Source organism: Sarcophilus harrisii, chromosome 3, assembly GCF_902635505.1.
Source record: "Sarcophilus harrisii chromosome 3, mSarHar1.11, whole genome shotgun sequence".
In the NCBI taxonomy this organism is placed as follows: Eukaryota; Metazoa; Chordata; class Mammalia; order Dasyuromorphia; family Dasyuridae; genus Sarcophilus; species Sarcophilus harrisii.
In genome coordinates, this window is record NC_045428.1 from 52,228,798 (window position 1) to 52,248,036 (window position 19,239).

At 39.7% G+C, this 19,239-nt stretch overlaps 1 protein-coding gene across 1 annotated transcript in view; it reads left to right on the forward strand.

Annotated features, from left to right (window-relative positions):
- The first annotated feature begins 2,882 nt into the window (after positions 1-2,882).
- The window catches only part of PID1 (phosphotyrosine interaction domain containing 1), a 278,206-nt gene continuing 261,849 nt past the window's right edge, over positions 2,883-19,239 (forward strand). The window contains exon 1 of the mRNA XM_012546515.3: positions 2,883-3,371. Within this exon, the coding sequence (XP_012401969.1) occupies positions 3,342-3,371 (30 nt within the window). The 5' untranslated portion in view covers positions 2,883-3,341. The remainder of the gene's footprint in view (positions 3,372-19,239) is intronic.

The following is a 19,239-nucleotide window of genomic DNA, read 5'->3' on the forward strand; positions in this document are numbered from 1 at the left end:
CCATCTCTAGTTCTTTTGACAGATGAGGCAAACAGAGTTAAGTGACATGCCCTGAGATACATAGCTAATATTTGAAGCTGGATTTGAAGTCAAGAAATGAGTCTTCCTGACTTCAAGTTCAGTGCTCCATCCATTGAGTGACTTATTTAACTTTATTCAGTTCTATCCCCATCTCTTCAATCCCTCTAAGCTATCAGCATCATTTTACCTATACAAAGTCTAGACTCAGACCCAAAGTGTCTTTCTGCACTATTCCACTATACACACACACACACACACACACACAGACACACATGTTATGTGACTCCTCTCCCCCAAACTTCCCCCCCCCTTCATCTATAGGCTATTGGAGCAGCTAGGTGGATAGAAAGTAGATAGAAAGTTAAATCTGGAGTTAAGAAGACTTGAATTCAAATCCTGCCTCAGATACTTTTTAGCTGTGAGATACTGGGAAAGTAACAACTATTGTTTGCTTTGGTTTTCTCAACTATAAAATGAGAATAATTGTACCTATCTCTCAAAGTTGTTGTATGGATAAAATAAGACAATATTTGTAAATACTTAGCACAGTGATTGCCTGGGCCTGGAATCAGAAAATTTAAGTTCAAATCCAGCCTCCAATACTTCCTAGCTATGTGACTCTGGGCAAGTCACTTATCCCTGTTGGTCTCAGGTTCCTCAATTGTAAAATAAGTGGAAAAAAACAAATGGCAAACTACTCTAGTATCTTTGCCGAGAAAACCCCAAAATAGGGTCATAAAAAGTTGGATACAACTGAAATAACAATAACAAAATGATATTGGTTTAAGACCCAAGAGAAATGAATGCTAGTTCTTGCTCTGTCGGAAATATCTGGGTATGACATTTCAACTAAATGATCCTAAATATAAGATGGGAGAATTCTAAGTGATCTCTCAGGTACCTTCTAGCTCTTACATTATACTACTCCACATTCCAGGTTCATAATTACTCTGGAATCCCTAGAGAGCCTATTGGGAAATGTTCTTTAAATAATAATAACTGACATTTCTATGGTACTTAAAGGGCCATTCTTTACATTTTATCTCTGGACTTTCTGTTTGTTCTCTGACTTGTCTTGGGACAACTCCAAGAGAAAAGTACTCTAAGTATTTCTGTCCCATGAGGAAACAGACTGAATGAGGTTAAATGATTTATTCTTGATCACACAAATAGTAAATGTCAAGTGATAGCTCAGTGGAGGGAGCACTGATCTTACAGTCGGGAGGATGGAAGTTCAGATTCAAGCTCAGACATTTACTAGCTTCTTGACCCTGGACAAGTCATTTAATCCTAATTGCCTCCCAAAGGAAAACAATAAGATAGAAAACGAGATAGGAATTGAGCCCAGGTTTTTCTGACTCCTATTCCAGATAAATGAATAGACTTCCAGTGAAATTGTCAGGGCCATCTTTATAGATGCATGGTTTGGTAGAAAGAGAACAGTGCTGTTATGCCAGTTCTGCCACTTCCCTCCAGATATTGTGTCGTCCCCAGCTTCTTAAATTGTGGTTTAAAACCGCATATGGTGTCTCATAACTGAATGTGAGGGGGGTACAAAATTATGATTTATCATCAGTAAATGTTTGATTTATGTTCCTATTTTATATCCTAAATATTTCTCAGTGGAAGGGGGTCAGAAGTGGAAGAAGTTTTAAAAGCCTGATAGATCATTTTATCTCTCTCAGCCTCAGTTTGTTTGTTATATATTTATTCTTTTTTACTTCACTGGATCAGATCTGATGAAAGTGAGAAAAGGCTTTGAAAAAGTAGGAATTATTATACCTTTGTATAGTGATATTATTGACAGAGATAGGCAAACCCAAATTCTAGAACTCAAGGGATGAGATTCTCAACTCAAGTCATAGCAAGCACTCATTTTTAATGGCGATTTGCTTTAAACAAGAAGGATCACATGATCATAGATATGGAGCCAGAAAGCAGCTCAGTGATCATCCACTTCTTGGGATCTTAATTAAGGGTCCAAGAAATTGTTTTGAAAAAAAACAAAAAAAAACAACTCTGCTATTTCAACATATTTTCCCGTAATTCTATATATTTTATTTTATGCATTTAAAATATTATTCTAAAAAGGGAAACATAGGCTTTATCAGAGGGGTCCAGGAAACAAACACAACATAAAGTACCTTTGCTTCTTTCCAACCCTCTCATTTTACAGATGAGGAAATTGAGCCTCTAAGAGGTGAAAGCGAGGGGCATTCTCTTCCAGCACTTAACGTGGTAGAAAAGTCACTGGATTTGAGTTGGAGTTTCCGCTCCACCGCTTATTAGTTGGGGGTTTGGGCAAATCAACTTCTCTGAACCTGTTTCTTCCTATGCAGACTTCGGGATAACAAAATCCCTCTAATCACAATGACGGGGCAATGTCCATTTTACAAACGCGGCCGCTGGGGGAGGTTCAGGAATGGGACTTGTCCAAGATCACACGGCCAGTCAGCGATGGAGCAGAGGGGCAAACCCAAGACCCCAGGTCCAGCTCCGCTCTCCTCGCTACACGACCTATTGCTGAATGAGGTGGAGGAGATGATCTTTAGGGCTTCTTTGCCAGTATTCCGCTCAGTGACCTGTGTGCCTGCGTCCTCCCTAACCTTTCCTGTCCCCTCTATGCCTGTCTGCTTAACGCGCACCCCGGATTACCCTCGGGCACCTGTGAGGGTCCGGCGCGCGTCCGGCCTCCCCTGACCTCCCTGCCCCTCACCCGTTGCCAGCCTGGGAGATGGCACCCTAGGCTTCCTCTCCCCAGGGAGAACCTCCTTCCCCTGGCCGGTGGCAGCAGAAATCAGCCCAGGATGAAGGCACTGGAGCTCTCGCGGAGGGACTGGGCATGCTCAGTAGCCGGGGCAGGTTTTGGTCGCGAGTAGGAGGATTTCGCACTACCCCGGCCATGGGGGAGGGGCGAGCAGCCAGGACGCCGCCGCCGCCGCCGCCGCCGCCGCTGTTGCATCTGCACTCGGGGGCCGCAGGCGGAGCTCGGCATTCCACTCACTGGTGCAATAGGACGGCTTAGCTCCTTCGGCAGAGGAGCCGGTGGCGCGACCGCGGCCACAAGTTGCTGGGACCCGGATCCCGAGCTCTCTCCTCCTCCTCCCGGTCTCTCCCTGCCTTTATCCTCGACCCGGTCCCTCCCTTCTCCCACCCGGGCGGCTGTTCCTGCTGCTTGGTGAGGGACAGAACGCACTGCCCACTAACCCAGCAAAGCAGATGTGAGCAAGACCCCCGCCCCCAGCCCCCAGCTGCTGCCAATCGCAAATCAACAGTGTCCTCCTGCGCCTCTTCTCTGCCCCGTCCCAAAGGGTCACAATATGTGGCAGCCGGCTACCGAGAGACTGCAGGTAAGCAAGCAGGGGAGGGAGACCGGACGGGGCTTGCTCGACTGGGCGCGCAGGAGGGAGAGGAGACAGCTAGAGAAAGCACAGGAAAAAGAAGCAAACGGAGCCGTAATTACAGGGGATGGAGCCTGGGCTCAACTGCTACGTTTGGTTCATAAAAACCGTGTAGGATGGGTTGATTAGGACTTGCCTCTGCCAGCTCAGTACGGGGCCGTGCACCTCATCAGTGTTGTTGGGTATGATGAAATAGACCCAGAGAAATAGAGGTGTGTGTGTGGTGTGTGTGTGTGTGTGTGTGTGTGTGGAGGCCGGGGGGCTTCTTTCTTTGCACAACTTTTAGCTGGGCGCTGTGTGTATATGTGCGTGTGTTTGTATACCGAATAGGACTTTCTTTCCAGAGATTTTCAAATTGCATTCCACTGACAGAATTTACTGGTCTGGGGTTAGGTTTCTTGAATCCAGATGTTTTTTTCTGCCTTCAGGAAAGACAGAACAGATGATTTTCGAAAGCATCCGTTTTGCCAATATAATTACCAAAAAAAAAAAAAAAAAAAAAAATCACACACACTCGAACTCTGTTTATCTTGGTAACGTGATGTTGTTTTGTCACTGGTTTTTGACCATTCCCTCCTGCCCCTCTTTTCTCTCTTCTTGCAAAGTAGAAGTTAAGAGCAGCCTGGACTAGTCAGGTATTGGGTCATCCCCTCAGCATCCAAAAGTTTTCATTGACACGAGCTGAAGTGCGAGAAGGCATTAACTGCGATTGACTTACGTTCCGGTACCAGGGAGTTGAGGGGAGGGAGAGGCAGGAGGAAAAGGGAGGGAAGGGGCATTTGGACATTGGCTAAAAGTTGGACAAGTGTGGTGGTTTCCGAGAGGAGCTTGCATTGACACTTATCGAGGTCTCCGGCTTGCCCTTGCTGCTGGCTTCTACCCCTGCCGTTAGCTCTTAAATATTCTCCAGATGGACAGGCAGATCAATTGCCAGACGAAATTTACAGAATCTCGCAGACAAACTTTTGGCAGGCCTGGAGCAACATTGTCTAAGAGTAAACTCTGAATGATTGTTGAAGTGGCAAAATTTTAAAAAAATAATCAAAACTCCAAAATATTCTTCAGGATCAAAAGCGGTAAAAGACCCGAGACCCTTGGAGATGATGCCATAAGTTACTTTGTAGTGTTCTCTTTAATAGGAGGAGGAGATACCCAAACGGAGATCGAGCCTGGTATTCGTTTGCATGTTAGCCCTTGAAAGAGGGAATTCACATGCCAAGGATTTTAGTATTTGACTTTAAAAGGGGCAAAAAAATTAACAAGAAATTAAGAAAATGACCAGAAATCAGTGAGATTCTTCCTTGCCTCCTTCACCCTCCCCATTCCATTATCTTCTACAGGGTATCCCAAAAGTCTTGATGAAGATTATCCCAAGATTTTTGGAACACTATTAATGTTTTTAGGTATTCTATATTTACTTAGAGGTATACCTGCTATTACTCCTGATAGAATGAAAGTTCCTTGTGGGTAGGAATGATTTCATTTTTGTCTTTGTATCTCTATTGCTTGCAGTGATTGATATAGGTGCTTCATAAATGCTTGTGATCATTTCAAAGGAAAACTGTACTTAATCTGTGAGAGTGGGGCTCCCCTTTCTAGATTTCCCATGCTGATCTTTACTCAGCAACAAATTTTCAGTAAAGGGCTTCATTCAGGTGAAGTTCTCCAAAGATATATTATGTATGTCTGTTCACACACACACGCACAGACATACCACATATTGTATTATAGACAGATGGCAATATATCTATATCCATAATCATATTTATATGTATATACACATATATTTATATTGACATATTTGCATCCATTTATACACACAGGCTCAGATTAAGTGACTTTCTCCAAGTCACACAGCAAATTAACACTGATGCAAAATTTTAATACAGGCAGTGCTTTTCAAGTTTAGATGAATCTCCCCACAGTAAGTATAGTGATAAGTATAGTGAGTATGTGCATTAGTAAGGACTTCTCATTCTGTTTTCTAAGGGGTCCTGCTTTTAGGTGTCATTAATGTCTTAGATGAACCATCTCTCAGGAACCCTTGTGGAGGAAATTGTCAGGGTCTCTTGATGTTTTTCTTGTGGCTGGGTGTTCTTGTGCTTCTGGAAACTTTAAAAATTTTTCTGTATATAAGTTATTCCTACCCGGCCCATTTTACTTAGGAAAGTGTGTGGGCTCCAAAGTACATGACCCTTGGCAAGCAAACTCTCTTGGCTTATGTTCTACATGGTGATATTCCCTTACTAGAAATATTCACTTTCTTTTCTATGAAATGTACAAATGTGTTGTTTGGAATGATTTCTAGAATGATTTGTGCTTGCAGTACATACATTTCATTTCGAAGTGGTCCCTTGAAATATATAAGGGATAAAATATGCTTTATGCCTTCCTTAGTTAGGACAAACAATACAGTTCACTGTGGATTAGAATGTCTTGGTTGAAAGTTATTTACTGACTCAGGACTTACATGACAGTCCCCCAATACACTATCCTTAATGGCTTTATGTTTCTTTCAAGATAAATACAAGTACAGCTTCAGCTAGCCCTCTAGTTCTAAAGACAATATGATTGAAAAAGAAAATTTTAATCAGATTCCTATTTTCAAAGGGATCCTTCAACATTTCTTTTGGAGGTAGAAGGAGGAAATTTATGGTGAAGGAAGGGAGATTAAGAATTTACTAGTGACAAAACTAAATTTGTGGTGTGTTGTGTTCCCTTTGTTACATTGCCTCTCTATTATTTTTTTAAATATTTATTTATTGGCATAGCACATACCACAATACAGAAAAAAAAACCCAAAAAACTTGTTCCCTGGTACCTGAGACAGCAGGATACTTTCCTATGCCCAGAATTCTTTACAAAGAGAATGGTCCAGGTGGGCAAGATTGGATGATCCACAACCTTATATCTCTGTGTAGCAGAGCCCAGAATATCTCTGTCTTTTCAGGCCCCACTGAGTTGGAAAAAGTCTTCTTTGTCCCCTCAAACATACTTTATTAATATTTAATCCAAACATACATATTCAGAGGGGCCAAAGTGAAGGAGAGGAACTGAGAAAACAGAGAGCTCCCTTGTGGGATGGTGAAATCAATTTGTAGTCTCTCGACCAAATCTCCAGAAAGAAGAGAGGAAAAAAATAAAACTAACCAGTTTCTTTTATTCCTTTTTTTAGTTAGATGTCAGTTCAGAGGTTTTACTTCTCTGGTAGTTGGGTCCAAGAGAGTTGACTGGGCAGAGTGTTGACGAGAGCTGACAGCCAACTTTGACGAGGTCTTTATTATTTGAATCCAGCAACTTGCATCCTGGCTCAGGGGGTGGAATCCTTGATCTGTTTTTGTTGTTCTTCTTGCCAATCTCTTTGCCAAGGAGTGTAATGGTTATGTTTTCAGCCTTGGGGTTTAGCTCTCTCCCCCTGGGTAAATGAACAGGCAAAGAGACCTGTTGCCTTAAGTATGACCCTTTCTAAGTTGGGCTATTTCCCATTCAGTCATGCAAACTGCCTGAAGTCGATCTGCTGCCCTGGATTTTAAATTGGCTCAGCTTCCTGTACTCCTTGCTCCTGCCCTCAATGGAAGTTACCCCCATTAAAAACATAACAGGATTAAAAATGGGTGTGAGTACTTAAATACCAAGCTCATCCTTCTTGTAAATGACAATATGATTGCTTTTCTGTTCACCTGCTATCATGCACAGGAAATTCTGGCTTGGAGGGACCCAAAGGATTATGAATTGTTGAAATAAAAATTGAATGGAGCACAGCTAAGAAAGTAAAATGTTTCCCTCTCTTTCCTTTAAATAATATAATTTAAAGCCTTAATTTTTATAGAGGAAAGATTCCTATTTTTAATGTACTGGGTAGACTGAATTTTAAATAGATTTTGTTGTCATTGGGGAAAAAAATCTGTCCCTTAGAAATAAATTGACTTATGGTTTTGAACCTGTAGAGAAAGTGGGTATAGTTAACTGCAATATTAAGGAGTGTTCTCCCTTAGCTATTTCTTTAGTGACCCTATTATCTATAATGTAGATACATAATATAGATTCTATAGTGTTGGAGATTAGCAAAGGAATAAAGTATGGAGAAAGGTTAACACAGCAAATATTTAGGTAACATCTAGAGATACGTGTAATTTATACCCCTCCCATCACCCCTATCCCTGCCACAGCAGCTTCTTTGAGGAGGGAGGCACTGCTGTCCCCTCTCCCTTTTTAAATCCTTAGTACATAGCATAGCATCTTAGACATTTTTGGTTCAAACATGATATTTTAACAGTGAAGGAACACTCTCGGCATGGAAGCTCCTTTCACTGCTGCTTTTACATAACTTACTACATAACAATCCTTCAGAGGTGCTTGGTGATACTGAGGGGTTTTAACTTGTCTATGATTTAGAACAGTCCTAGATTAAGAAACTAGGATCCACTGATAAATTTCAGAGGGTCTGTGAATTGGAATCAGGGAAAATTATATTATTTCAGTATAATTGGTTTCCTTTGAAATCCTATATGTTTTATTTCATGCATTTTGAAATATTATTTGAGAAGAGGTCCCTAGACTTCACCAGACTGTCAAAGGAGTTCTATGACCTAAAAAGATTAATGATTCCTACTAAAGACAGAGCTGGTAAGAATCAGAAGCGCAACTGAAAATGGTCCTCCTGAGAGGGCCTTAAACATATTTCTCTGTTTCTTGCCTTGTACGCAGTAGGTGTTTAATACTTGAATATATGATTGGATTTATGCATTGTTTTTATCAAAAGTACAATTATAATAGCTTCTGAACCCTGCTTTTGAACCCTTATATTAACGAAGAATTGGTACCAGTGTCTTAAAGTCTTTGCCAATGGAACAACTTGATTTGCTTATTGAAGCCAGGGAGTTTTCTTCAAGAACGGGCTCAGTAATGGACTATTTATTTTACAGCCAATCAGCGATTGTCTCAGGTTCATCCACATCATTTCAATACTCATTAAACTCCACTGGCTTCCTATCCCCTTCAGGATTGAGTACAGAATGCTCCATTTGAGATTCAATGCTCTCCATGACTTATATTCTCCATTCCCACCTTTCTAGTCTTCTTATACTTTTCTCCCTAGCATGTGCTATGCGATTCAGGAACATTCAGTCCATAAGTAAGACTGCATCTCTCCGCTGCTGGCATTTCTATAGTGGCTTTGAGCTGCTGAACTCTTTGCCCAAAACAATTCTTAACTGTTTCCTGTTTTGGAGGAAATGTAAAAGGAGTATCTCTACTGATGACATTTCATGTCCTTCAGATATTAAAACCCCCATTAAAAGTGTGTTTTGTAATGTTTTAGAGGCAGCTAAAATAGCTCAATGAATAGGCTCCTGGACCTGGAATTAGGAAAGCCCTGAGTTCAAATCCTGACTTAAACCTTAAATATGTGAACTTGGGCAAGTCACTTGATTCTGAGACTCAGTTTCCTCATCTGGAAAATGGAGACAACAGTAGCATCTCCTGTGCAGGGTTGTGATGAGGATCAAATGAGATAATTTTTGCTTTGCAACAATAAAGCATGACAAATTCTATTATTATGATTACTATCATGATTTATTGTGAGCAATCTCAGATACATTTCCCCTATTATTGGCATTCTTGGAAAGAAAGGAAAAAATACATTAAATATTTTTGTTCTTGTTTTATTTATGAGGAAACTGAAGTCTCAGAGACATTGAATGAATTTGAGTCAGATCACACAGCTAGTAGCTTCAGCCCAGTCTTTTGACTTAGAATCTAGGGATCTTTCCAGCAATTTTCCAAATGCTCAGGAGTGATATCTTAGTCTTTCTACACCTTGAGGCATGATCCTTTGGATGTTATGTACCATCTGATTGAATCCTTTTGATTTTTACAAAAGAGGAAACAGTCCCAGGGAGACTTCCTACAGATCACAAAATCTAACAACAGAGCCTCGATTGGGATTCCACTGTCCTCCATCCTCTCTTGCACTTCTAGTATAGTGGTTTGCTATGTCTTCCAAGGGGCTGAATGATATCTCTTGCAGGAATCTCTGAATAGTGGAATGAGAATTTTCTACCATGAATTAGTTTTTATTTTCCAGGGCTCCTCTCTTTACCCCTCCCCTTATGTTTAGACTTTCCTTTTGGCCATTTGTTATTCATTAGCCTTCTAGGAGCCCATAGGTTAGGGAGGGGAGAAATTCAGATGATTCCAGCTTGGCTTTTTAGAAGTTCTGGTAGGAAGTTGAATGATCAATTAATCAGAAACAAGGGTTCTTTGTCATTTATGTGCCAAGGACCCCTCTAGCAGCCTAGTGATATCTGTGGGCCCTTTTTAGAATGATCGTTTTGAATAATTGAAAGAAATGATAAATTTATTCAGAGGTTATTGAAAATAAAGATGCAATAAAAATGCCACTGATAAAGGAAACAAATAAAGAAAAGAAAAATCCCTTCTGCCTCACCCCTGCAACCCATCCAAGTTTGTAGATTTCCTGAAATCTATTCACAGAGCTAAATGACTATTTGGGGTTTCCAAAAGATGCATGATTTAATTTTGATCATGTAAATGTGTGTGTGTGTGTGTGTGTGTGTTTTTCTCCCAAGATCCTGACAACCCAAAACAAAAAAACCTTCAAATTTGAAGGCATAAATCATTTCATTTTTTACTTTGTATTCCCAGTAACTTAGCATACTACCTGATATATAGAATGTGCTTAATAAATGTTTGTTCATTGATTTAATGTTTTGTTAACACCTCAAATTTTAACTAAGGATTCTGTAGGTCAATGACACCATTTTGAATTTCTTGAAAAAGGATATGGTAGCAAATGCATACAAAGAAGTCCTGTTGCCTGTGGGATCAAACTTTTGAGGGAATAAGCCATTGTATTGTACATCAGCTGAAATATAAAGGGATATTTTAAAAAAAATGTCTTCCATCAGAGTGCATGGCATTTATTCATAATGAATACCTTAATTGTTAATTAAAGCTAATTATGGACCCAATCTATGATGTATTTGATAAGTTTGACAGGAGACTCACTGCCAATCTCATTAACCCTACTAGAAGTATAGAGTAGTTTTTCAACCAAGTAGCTATGTAGATTTTTGTTGATATTCTTTGTAGTTTATTTATCCTTATGGTACAAGGAAAAATGGTCATTGTGAAGATGACTTTCTGAGGAAAACTTAGAATTATCAATAATCTAGAGCTTCACTTACCTCCTTAATAAAATACTTATTTATAATTTTCTGTTTATTTTTCTGCATTAGTCAGGAAAAGTTATTTATAAAGTAATTTGTAAATTGCTAAGCATTTCAAAGAAATCACCAATCCCCTGCTCCTTATTACCTTCTATGACATTTCGATATAATATTGTGTTATCTTTGGGTGCCATACAACTCAAGGATTTCGTTTTATGGCCTGAGTCTGCACCCTCCTCTTTTTCCTAATCTTTGATATGGACTTACCTTTTATTCAGTTAGATGTGATTGCAGAAGAAAGGTCCATGTAAAGAGTCACAGTCCAAAGACATCTGGCTGTGTGCCACTAGCTTTTTTTTTAGGCCATGCAGAGCAGTTAGAGGACTTATCTATGGTCAGCAGATGAAAGTTGCCCAGAAAAACTGATTTGGATGACAGTCTGCTTCTGGGGAGTTCTGTGGAACCAAGACTTCAAATAGAACTGAAGAGATGATTGAGATGTTATCGACAGATACGGGCAGGGCTTGTTCATATGAGCATTTTTCTGTGGATCTTTAGTTGGTTATCAATCATGGCTAAAGTCTGGGAATAGTTATGCTACTCTATACCACAGACCAAGGAGCCACTGAAAGTATCAGAGAAACGATATAGACCATCTTTGTTCTTCGGTGCATTTCAGCCTTTGCTGAGATATTAGGTCCTGTTTCATGTACACACAGTGACAGTGATGGATCTTGCCCAGCTCCAAATGCTTATGAATTGTGTCAATCCGAGTTTTAACATTCCTTTATGTTAAGATCCTCTTCTTGTCCTGATGACAAGGTGGGGAGGGGAGAAGACATGTGCCTGAAAGATCTCAATTAGTAGAGCTTTCTAATAGTTGTTACTTAGAAATGCCAAGGATCACTTCATTTATGAAGCTTGTCTCCCTTAATTCAGCCAGTAATTGTGCCTCGGGAGAGGATAGATCAAAGGTTCATGTCCCTGCTAGTCACGACTTAGATTTTCCTGTTATGTGCCACCTAGAATGCAATACTCAATAGTCCTGTATCTAATGAAGAAGTTGGGTTGCTGACCCTGTTTAATAATAACCTCTGGTGGGTGCTATGATGTCTAACTATGGCTGTGTTCTGATTGAGGTTTCCCTTTCCCCTTTCATTCTCTGGCTTGTTTTGTAGGAAGGTTTAATTTACTGAACGCAATAACCTTTAAAAATGAGAATGGAGGTGTTAATTATCTAAGTTTATGTTTGCTGAGCACAGCATGTTTGAAAATTGGATATATTTTGAGACATGGTATTGCCCTGTTTCAGGAAAGATTCACAGGATCATAGATTTTGAGTTGGAACAAACCTTAATTGTCATGTAAGGGGTCATTCCTCATTTTACAGATCAGAAAACCAAATACACAGGTTGGAAGGAGACAAGTAGAGATTTCAATCCAGGTCCTTGCACAACAAATCTGATGTTCTCTCTATTGTGCCATGCTAGAATGTTAGCTCCAGAACCTAGCACAGAGCATGATGTGGAATAGATGCTTAATGAATCCATCTCAAATGGAATCGAATTAAATTTAGAGGGTTCTTGCCTTCCTTGTATCTTTGAAATAAACTGTTGGTGACATCTGGAAGAAAATTGTCATGGTGGCAAGGGGCGTGTGTATGTGTGGGAAGAAACTCCAATCCCATTGCTTTTGTTCTTTCTTTTCTCATTTTCTGATATACTTGGGTTTTATTTATTTAAATTCCTGCCAGGGAAGGACATATAAATGAAGATAAAATGTGACTTTAAAATTAGACTTGCAAACACTTACTCCCAGGGAAAGAGTAAAGAATAATGATACTATTTATCTCACCTTAGAAAGGAAGGAAACAAGCACTTATTAAATGTTTACTATGTAGCAGGTTTTGCTCTAAGCACTAAGAGAAAAGCAAAGTCTTTTTTCCCACTTAACTCTTTTTGATCTTTTTTTGATCTGCCCAGCAAATAAACAATCAAGCAAGCAAACAAATAAAGGTCAGTAAACTTTTGGATGATTAATGAAGATAACATGTTCCTTCAAAGTCAGATTCACAAGAGCTACTTCCAGGCAAAACATGAAGAATATTTCACCTTTGGGTGGAAATTCACTTTCTTTCCACAAATTCTGCCCAATTCCCCCAAAGAAAGAATTCATTAGAGGCTAGTAAAGTTCTTGGTACTTATCTGCAAGGCTCTATTAAATTTATGACTACCATTTGATTATTCACATAGGAATAACCCACAAGATACCACATGTTCTTAGTGACTGCATCACTTAACTGGTTGGGGATTGTGATCTGATTACTAATATCAAGGCTTCCTCCCTCTCACCTAGATTCTGGTGGGCAGGCAACCCTTATGCTGAGACAGGAAAACCTGAGTTCAGATTTGTTCTCAGACACTTGCTAACTGTGTGTTCCTGGGCAGGTCACCATCTGCTTGCTTCAGTTTTCTCATGACTCAAAAGAAATAACAATAGTACCCAAGTTTGTTTTGAGGATTAAATGAGATAATATCTACATAGCACTTTGTAAATATTATTATTATCATCCAGCAGAGTGGCTGTGTCAAGGGATTGAGGGTCATTGTTCCCCTCTCATTGGGGCAGATAATCCCTAAACTAACTACAATCTGAGTATGTGATAGCTGAAACCCTTGCTTTTCAGTCTCACAGGGATGTCTATTCTGCCACTTGATTGAGTTCCTCCACCTGAGACCTTTTATGAGTCCTTCTCAGAATTAGGGTTAACTTGATCCACTTTTCTGAGACAGAGAAAGACAGAGAGACAGAGAGAGACACACAGAGAGAGACAGAAAGAGAGAGACAGAAAGAGAGAGAGAGAGAGAGAGAGAGAGAGAGAGAGAGAGAGAGAGACAGACAGACAGACACAGACAGAAACAGAGACAGACACACACACAGAAACAGACCCAGAGGCCCAGAGACAGAGACACAGAAAGAGAATGTTCCAATAAGTGATTATAACATATACCCTTATAACAAGAGAAGGCATCTGAAAAATATAGTAATTATTAGCTTTATGAGACAGTGGATTATGCAATTAACACTCCATGAAGGGATGAGAAAGATGTTTGCTGCCTCTGCATAAAGACAGAGACCAGAGGCAGATTGGACTTCCAGAACAAAGCCAATTCTGATTCCTGACCACTAAGACTGAGTTTCCTGGGCAGCAGTCCTTGCCTCTTTCTCTTTCCTAACTCAGGCCAAGTGCCAAAAGTTCCTGCTGCCTGGTTGGAACTGATTGCTCTGGAATAGTCTGGTAGGTAGTGAGTGACCCAGAGGAATCCTGACTATTTAGTAGTTGGGTCATTTTTTTCTTGGTAGGATTTTTTTTTTTTCATGTTTGATACAGTTTTGTCAGAGAGAACAAGGAATATTATGGGACTAAAGAGTCTGAAAGATTTGGCTCTAAATCCTACTTCTTAAGGGTAATCACAGGAAGTAAGCATTTATTAAGCACTTACTATGTCCAGGTACTTTGCTGATCACTTTACAAGTGTTATCTCATTTAATCCTTACAGCAACCCTGGAAGATAGGGGATATTACATTTTACAGTTGAAGAAAGTGAGGCAGAAAGATAAGTAACATGCATACTCACTAGGTAACACCATTATTATGCTTATATTCCAGAGAGATTAAAGAAAGAGTTCCCTCTTGTTCAGGACAACGTGTGTGTGTGTGTGTGTGTGTGTGTGTGTGTGTGTGTGTGTTGGCAAAGAACTGGAAACTAAGTGGGAGAATATGCATCAATTGAGAAATAACTAAAAATAATAGTCTTGGAATGTAATAGAATAATATTGCATCATAAGAAATGAAGTCAGGGATATGTTTAGAGAAGTCCCCAAAGACTTATATGAACTGATGAAGAATCAAGTGAAGTCAGAATAATTTATGCTAACAACAATATTCTAACTATGACAGTCTTAAGAATTCTGATCAATACAGTTTTCAATCACCATTCCAGAGGTCTAAGGATGAAGCATGGTACCTGTCTTCAAATACTTACTATATGCCAGGCACTGTGCTTGGACTCAAGCTGCAGAATGAGATTTGCATTTTTAAATTGCCTGTGTAGAAATTTGCTTTGCTTGACTGTGAATATTTCTTAGAATAGAGTTACTTTTTTTTTCCAATGGAGAGGAACAACTGGGAAGGAGGGAGAAATAAATACTTATTAATTGAAAAAAAAATTAACCTTCTCTAAGGCTCAGTTTTCTTATCTATAAACTGAGGGAAATCATAGCTATAGTATAATCTCACAGGACTATTGAGACATCCATATGAGATACTTTGAAAAGGGACTTTATAATCTTTAAAAATTCTAAGTAAAAGTGATTATTTTTCTTCTGTGATTCCCCTTGTAAATAAAGGAAGAGAAACAGTGAAATATAATAGAAGATAGATAACCTCAGAGTCACCTACAAGCCTCTTTTGATCATATCTTCAATACTTAAAAAAGCAAGATAACTCTAAGAATCTAAGTTGTATTACCAATGCCGATTATTATTAATGGTTAGATGGAGTGTTCCTCATCAAGAATTCCTGATTTCAGTGAATTCAAAAGTTCAGTTGTCCCTCTGTGCCTCCCCACCTTTCTTCTCCCCAACCCATACCAGACATGGAAAAAGACACCAAGCAGAGATATAAAACATGTTACTCTTGACAAATTTATAAGCCTGGTACAGGATATGGTAATAAATCATAGTAGAGCAATCCTTATGAACTTGGTTTAGGAATAAATATTGCTACTAAGCTTCTATTTCTTGCCATGAGAGAGATATGCATCAGAATTAAGGCATTGGGAACTCACTCCCCACCCCTGGCTTTCCTTTCTCTCTCCATCTTTATTAGAAGGGATAAAGTTGTGTGTGCTTGGACCTGGGCCAGAGGTTGGTTAAATTGAGCCCTTCCTCATTGCCTAGATCCTCCCTAATCCTTTCATGTCACATCCTTCCAAAAAGATCCTTTGCAATCCCAGGCTTGTGGTTGAATGACTATAATCTACTGTTCACCAGAATCTTACCCTACCATTTTTATTTCACCAGTTAAAACATGCTGAGAGTGTTTTGACTCCCCAAAGTCAACTTTTAGCACAACTCTGCTTATGGTATGGTGGCTCAGTGGCCTGTTGGAGAATGCCTATGATTGTGGGTGCAGCTGTTCCAGTTGTTTTCTTTGTAATTTGTTCTGAAGAGCATCCCCAAAGAATAGAGTTGGTAGCTATTGGCCTATGACACAGATGGGTGGCATTTCCTCTTTGGAGCATTTTGATGCAAAAGTCTTTTTTGGATGCGCTTGTTTGTGCCAATGTAATTCTTCCTGTATGCAACAATGACTGAATAGAGCAATGTTGCTCTTCTTCCTTTACTCTGTGAAAAGAAACATGAAAAATGAGAATGGGAAGAGTGGGCAATTTTGCAGAACAGGTGCTTCTGTGCCTTAACTGTTGCCCACTTATTCATTGGATCATAACATTTCATCAGTATAGTTTTGGAAGGGACTCAGAAATTGTCCTGTGGAACTCCTTTATTTTATAGAAGACAAAATTGAGACCCAGAGAGGTTATTTGTCCAAGGTCACAGCAGTCGTAAGTCACAGAGCTGTGATTCATATCCATCCAAGCTTCATCCCTGGCTACCCTTTCACTGTACCATGCTTGAGATTTGCATTACTGGAAAAAAAGGAAAAATCTCTATAGTTTTTTATTTTCCTTTGTCTTAACCAAAAACTGTACACTCAAATAGAACTACAAAGCTCTCTTTGTTCCTTTCTCTTGGTCTCTCTCTTACTCTCTCTCTCTCCCCTCATCCCCTTTCTCCTCTTCTTGACATCATACCTTACATTAAACTAGCCACTGTCATCTCTGGCTCTCAACCCAGTTGCTGATTTAGTAAGACAAAGAATACCGCCTGACGCCTGCAAGAGTGGAAATTGGTTCTGTGGTCGAGTTTCCCAGTTATTCTCAGACAGCACAGAGGATTAAACATTTGTTTGGAAAATGCATTCAGACGAATTCTGCCAAGCCTCCTGTTAGACTTGATAGTCTGTGAGAACCAGCCTCATTTAAGTTAACTTGCCATTCCATTCTTCTTCAAATGCTAAAAAAATACAGAAGAAACAAGGATAATCATTGATAATAGCTGACATTCAGTACTTTTGCCAAGTACTTTACATCTCTCATTTCATTTGAACCACATAATGGCTTTGTAAGATAGGGATGACAAGAACTTGAAATCAAGAAACATGTATTAACTGCCTACTATGGGTAGGACGCTGGTAACTATTCAAGTTGAAGCTTGATTCTATGGGTTAAGGTGGGGTGAAGTGTGTGTGTGTGTGTGTGTGTGTGTGTGTGTGTGTGTGTGTGTGTGTGTGTGTGTGTGTGTGTGTGTGTGTGAGAGAGAGAGAGAGAGAGAGACATAGAGAGAAAGAGAGAGACAGAGAGAGACAGAGAGAGAGAGACAGAGAGAGACAGAGAGAGAGAGAGACAGACAAGCAGAGAGAGAGAGAGAGACAGAGAGACAGAGAGACAGAGAGACAGACACACACACACACACACACACAGAGACAGAGAGACATACAGAGAGACACACAGAGAGACAGACAGGCATTTATCTGCTATTCTCTGTACCAGTGAGTTATGGTCAGCATTTTTACTATGCTTTAGCTACTCTAATTCTTAAAACTTCAGAGCTTTATTCTTAATAGAATAATAAGAGGAGCCCTTTAGAGAGAGAGAGAGACAGAGAGACAGAGAGACAGAGAGACACACACACACATACACACACACTCACAGACAGATAGAGATAGAGGGAGACACACACACACACACAGACAGAGATAGAGAGAGACAGAGATAGAGACAGAGACAGAGATACAGAGAGAGACAGAGAGAGACAGAGACAGAGAGGGAGAGAGACAGACAGAGGGAGACAGACAGAAAGAGAGAGAGAGAGAGAGAGAGAGAGAGAAAAAAAAGAGAGAGAGAGAAAAAAAAGAGAGCGAGAGAAAGAAAGAGAGAAAGAGAGAGAATACAAAGTATATGCAAAGAATATGCAAAGGCAAAGCGGCAGATACCTGCTTTAGTGATTATAGTGCTGAACCTAGAGTTAGGGCACTTGAATTCAAATCCAGTCCAGACACTTAATAGCTGTGTGACCCTGAGCCAGTCACTTAAACTCTGAGTGCCTCAGTATCCTTATCTGTAAGATGAGAATAATAACAGCACCTACCTCCCAGGGTTGTGAGGATCAAATGAACTATATTTAAAGTTCTTATCACAATACCTGGCACATCATAGGTGCTTTACAAATGGTTGTTTGTTTCTGTCTATAAAATATGAGGAACCAGGAAAGGACTCAAATAGAAAGTTGAAATAGCTGCTATGTATTTTGAGAAATTAAAAATTCTGTGAATTACTGTTATCTCTGGTTTACAGATGAGGGAATTTTGAGATGAGAGGTAAAGTAATTTTGCCCATAGTCAAATAGTAAGATCAAATGTTAAATTTGAAGCCTGTTGTTCTTCATAATTCTGACATTGCATCTTGTTGCCTTTGATGGGCAGGAGATTTTGACTGGACTTCTGAGTTCAGTCTTTGGTCAACAAAAGTATACCCCAGAGAGACTGAGGTGGGAATCTAAATTCTGCCACAGGCCAACTTTTTTTTCAGAAATAAGATTTTAAATGATTTAATATAGGGATAGGGAAACTTTCTCCCCTTCTAATTGGGTCACTGATGTCCAGTAAAAAAATCTATCAAAACCAACATATAAATAGCAAATTAATTTAGTATTTTATTTCTCTCCCTGGGGAGAGGGAAAGAAAGTGTTCTGCTTGCCTGCTTTTTCAAATTAAGAGCAAGGAACACAAACCATTATTCAACACATATAACAAGCATTAAAATGTTCTCCCAAATGTTCACTTGGGGATCAGAAGATGGGATGAAAAAGAAAGGCAAAAGAATATGGAGAGAGGGACAGGAGTAAAAAGTGATACTACTTGGTCAGAATAGTCCCTTTACTCAGTGGTGAGTACCATGTAATCAGAAGCATCTTATCCACAAGTAGAACTTCTGCAATCCAATAAATTCTCTCAAGCCCTGCATTCCCCCTTACCTGCTCTATTTAAGATGGTGTGTTTGCAAGAGGTCCCAGCTCTATTTGTTAAAGCCTTTATAAATGCTTATAACCCACAGGATCTGTACATCATCTAGTGGCTAGGCTGTTCTGGATAGAACCATTTTTAGTCCCAGAGGGACAACATGGGGCTTGACTGGAATCCTAGCCTTGGAAGCAGGAATTCCTGAGTTTAAATCCTGCCTTGGATACTTATTAGCATTGTGACCATGAGAGAATCACTTACATCTCAGCTTCAGTTTCTTCAGTAAAATGGAGATAATAGCTGGAGTATGTTTCTCACAAAGTAGTTGTGAGACTCCATGAGATAAAGTATGAAAAGAACTTTGCAGAGCTTAAAGTGCTTACATATAAGTGTTTGTTATTATTACTATTTCCATGGGTCAAAGTTGGGGCCTAGTTGCTAATGAGATGGACCAAATATCTACAAATGACTTCATATAGATGTA